The sequence below is a fragment of the Gadus chalcogrammus genome, chromosome 1, assembly GCF_026213295.1.
Source record: "Gadus chalcogrammus isolate NIFS_2021 chromosome 1, NIFS_Gcha_1.0, whole genome shotgun sequence".
NCBI lineage: Eukaryota > Metazoa > Chordata > Actinopteri > Gadiformes > Gadidae > Gadus > Gadus chalcogrammus.
The window spans coordinates 25,378,026-25,382,300 of record NC_079412.1 but is presented as its reverse complement, the minus strand read 5'-3'; the positions used below and the strand labels follow the sequence as shown (position 1 = coordinate 25,382,300).

Below are 4,275 nucleotides of genomic sequence, written 5' to 3'. Positions count from 1 at the left end.
GAGGCGATGACAATACACAATCAATCATCAATAAAGAGGATGTACATGACATTATTATGTATGTGTGTATTTCTATTATTTCCCTTATGTCTTTTTTCATGACGACCAATAAAAGACGACAGTGTTACCCCTTATATTTTATTTAAATAGACAACAGTGTTACCCCTGTCGACGTTTTCGCAGGGATCGGAACATGAGCTGTTTAGAATATTAACCTCCGAACTTAACAATGCACCATCAAGACACCTGTTAATGTCTTCACAAACGTTATACTTGACTTTATAATTTGCATGAAATACAGATAAGAAACTTCCAACAGAAGTCTTCAACCGGACTTGAACCCCGGTCTCCAGGGGGTTAGGCAGAGTGCACCCCACTGCACCACTGAGGCGATGACAATACACAATAATCAATCATGAATAAAGATGATATACATGACATTAAAATGTGTGTATTTCTATTATTTCCCTTATGTTTTTTTTCAAGACGACAAATAATAAACAACAGTGTTACCCCTTATGTTTTTTTTCATGACGACAAATAATAAACAACAGTGTTACCCCTTACGTTTTTTTTCATGACGACCAAATAAAAAAACAGTGTTACCCCCTTTTTGTTTTTTTTCATGACGACCAATAAAAAACAACAGTGTTACCCCTTATGTTTTTTTTCATGACGACCAATAAAAAACAACAGTGTTACCCCTTATGGTTTTTTTTCGTGACTACCAAAGAAAAACGACAGTGTCACCCCTCATGTTTCATTTGATAAAAACGACAGTGTTACACTGTCGTTTTTTATTGGCCGTCATGAAAAAAAACATAAGGGGTAACATTGTCGTTTTTATTGGTCGTCATGGAAAAAAAACATAAGGGGTAAGACTGCTGTTTTTTATTGGTCGTCATGAAATAAACATAAGGGGTAACACCGCTATTATGTTTTTTTTCATGACGACCAATAAAAAACAACAGTGTTACCCCCTTTATGTTGTTTTTCATGACGACCAATAAAAAACAACAGTGTTACCCAGGGACACGGGAAGTGGGGGTGCTTAGGGTGCTGCAGCGGCCCCTGGCTGTAACTGCAAGTGAGAAAGTTTTCTGAAAAAATCAATACTTTTTTTTTGTTGTATAATTTTATCATACAACATGCTTTTTCATTAAATTATTGACATCCACCCTTTTTATGATATTTATCATATTATCGGTACTATGCTGATTTTACATAAGCATGTTGGTGTTCAACCTCTGTTGTAGTGAACATTCTAAAACTGGTGTAAAATGTTGCTGCCATATTAATAAACATGTTGAATGTTATCGTTTTGATTCTGGAATCCCGCACGTAAACTGGTTGGCAAAAAAAGAGCAAAGACGGGCGGTTCACTTGACGGAGAAACCGTCACTTTCCTCATATCAGACAACTCGTAACTCTGGATGAAAATGAAGGCTTTCTATTATTGTCACTTTCCTTTGTAAACCTTTAAAAATAACCTCCTGAATCCTTGTTATAACGCTGTGTATAATCCCGGACCGCAACAGCTTGTCGGCACGTTGTTAGTGTGTGAAATTCAGCACAGTATCAGCCGAGTTGACTCTAATTTCCACATTGTTTACTTGCTAACGTTTGTGAATAACAGTGGCTAGTTGGCAGAAATCTTTTTACACACCAGTAGAGTGTTTATCAGAGCGGAGCCCTGAATGTGATGTCACCCGTCATCTCGTCTCTGTAAACAACGGATGTTGCGCAGCATTTATTAAGACGTCATTATATAGACTCTCTCAGCACCCCCCCCTCGGACTGACTTCCCGCGTCCCTGATCAAAGGTGACATATTATACCACCAGGTGTGAGTGTGTGATTAGCTGCAAAGAGCCGTTTTGAAAATCAGCCTTTAGTGACATCACAAGTGGGCGTGTCCAACTAGATGTGAGCTGGATAGAGCAGTCTACCAGCCTACCCAGTGGATTGTAGCAAACGTTGCTCTTCTGTCGTCAAACATCAAGGTGGACACGCCCACTCAAAACAGCTTGTAACGGCTAATCAAACTCATACCTGGTGGTATAATATGTCACATTTATTGACATGTATCTTACTAAATTCAAAAGTTGTTTTGGACACACATGTCTCCTCAATGACTAATATGTAGACAAGAAGGTGATTGTATTCGTTTTTCATGTTCCGGCTGCCTACTGCTGACGTTCCAACAGTTTCTACTGGTTGTAATGCCTGTACTTACTTGAGACCGACCAATCAGATAGCCACCTGGATCTAAGTTGAGGACAAACAGTACAAGAACAAAACATATTGTCACTAGAATGTATTGTGCCATAATAAAAAATGTAGGCATAACTGATACAACATATGGTAATTTCTGTTCCCTAAATGTACCATGTTCAATCTCAAAGCAAAGTCATAGGTGTTTTCAGTGATTGTATCTTTATTGGTAATTGTCATACAAAAGTACATTTGAAGTTTAAGAGCATAAAGGTGATCACACACTCTCCCACACACACACACACACACACGCACGCACACAAACACACACACACACAAACACACGAGAAATATTCTCCAAAAGTACCTAGCAATATTTCATAATCATAAACTGATTACACTGTTACAACAACAGAGTCTAACGAGATGAACTCCACTGGAGTAAGCAATCGCTTCACACTAAAAGCTCCCGACGATACGCAAGAAAGCTCTCCACTTCACAATAAAAGCACCAGTTCTTCGATGCCAGTAAGAAGCATCACAATTTCGGCTCAAAGCAGGAGCACCTTCCAGAAAATATAAAAGTCAGCCTTAAACTTTTAACAACAATAATTGCTACTTGGTTCCATCAATGTGATGATAACGCGATGAAGATTCATCTCAAGGGGGGTTTCAAACGCAGATCTCCTCCACCACGAAGAGAGACCATTCTTGATCTTGTGGGTCTGGTTCTACTGCTGTAGAGCGTCTCTACTACCAGGGCCTCCAGACCAGAGACTTGCTGCTGCCTGTGGGTCTGAGGGTCAGGGTGGAGGAGATGCTGGAGGACATGATGGAGGAGGAGGAGGAGGAGGAGGTGAAGTCTCTCTGGGCCAGGAGGAGAAGCTCCCCCTGATGTTCTTGGTGCCGGAGACCATGGAGAGACGAGGAGGGAGAAGGAGGAGGAGGAGGAGCGGCAGAGACGGAGGTCTCTCTACTGGGTCCCACAGAGGAGAGCAGGTCCAGGCCTCCGGGCGTGTGCATGAGCTGCCTTCTCAGGAAGCAGACGGTCATCTCCAGGACGTCAGCCTTCTCCAGCTTGGCGTTGGGCTCCTGTTGGTGGAGCTCCGTCTCCAGGAGGAGCTTGAGCTGATCGATGCAGGTGTTGATGCGGTCCCGTCGCATCTTCTCCACTCTGGGCTTCCTCAACTGCTGAGAGGGAGACGAGATGAAGGTCAGTTTCGATTTCTTTAAACAACAGCCTGAAGAGCGTCTATATTTCTTATGCAACCACTCTTTTCCGAAATTAAATGTTCGTTCAAAACCGGACACAATCTTTGACTGGGTGACAGCAGCGGTACGACAGCAGCGATTTTTATTTATTTTTTTAAAGCGCCGAGATTTGTGTGGTGGCCGCACACAAAAAAGTAAGCATTAATTCTTATTTCCACCGGACTCCCAAGCTGCTTACTACTGTTTACTAACGCGGAGAAATGAGTCAATCAAGGGTACAACCGAACGCCAGTACTTACTCGGAGGTTGTCTTTCTCAGGGAAGCCGCTGTGGTGTACAGAGGTGTAGCTGAAGTGCGGAGACATGGTGGTGTTGTGTTGTTGCTGTCGGCAGCGCAGAGCTCTGATCCCAGGGCGGAGTCCAGCCTCCTCTCTTTATAGGGTCTCATTAGCATAACATAGCCCCGAGGTAGGCCGTGGTGGTTGTTTGGCTGGGGTTCCCACACTCCGAGACGCCCCCCGCAACAATGGCTGACACATCAATAACTCAGGGCAGTCCGGTGCCGAGCCCTGGTTCCCATGAAACCAGAGAGCAGGTAATCGATACATTATATGCAGGGCAGCATTGATTCTTATCACGTGAGGTAGGATTGGATCAATTGAAATGTAGGTCAAATTCAGACCTAGATCTTTCGATTGAAAAAAAGCAGAAGGGGCACGTTTTGATGACAGGAAACAGGGCAGTGTACGTGTGGTCTGGGGAAGTTTAGGCCAAATGTGTTACCCCAATAAAGCCATATCTTATTGGGAAGGAAGGTTTTCATGTCTGGTTCAAAGAAAACCATTCCCAA

At 42.9% G+C, this 4,275-nt stretch overlaps 1 protein-coding gene across 2 annotated transcripts; it reads right to left on the bottom strand.

The window, feature by feature from the left end:
- Positions 1-2,491: 2,491 nt before the first annotated feature.
- On the bottom strand, positions 2,492-3,805 carry LOC130388617 (transcription factor HES-2-like). Of its 2 annotated transcripts, none has more exons than XM_056598033.1 (2): positions 3,725-3,805; positions 2,492-3,404 (listed from the first exon to the last, which is right to left on the bottom strand). In XM_056598033.1, the coding sequence occupies exons 1-2, from the start codon at positions 3,788-3,790 to the stop codon at positions 2,967-2,969; spliced, it is 504 nt and encodes a 167-aa protein (XP_056454008.1). In that variant the 5' UTR covers positions 3,791-3,805; the 3' UTR covers positions 2,492-2,966. The 2 variants fall into 2 exon arrangements, with proteins under 2 accessions (XP_056454008.1, XP_056454016.1); XM_056598041.1 differs by having other exon boundaries at positions 2,492-3,401.
- Positions 3,806-4,275: the final 470 nt, after the last annotated feature.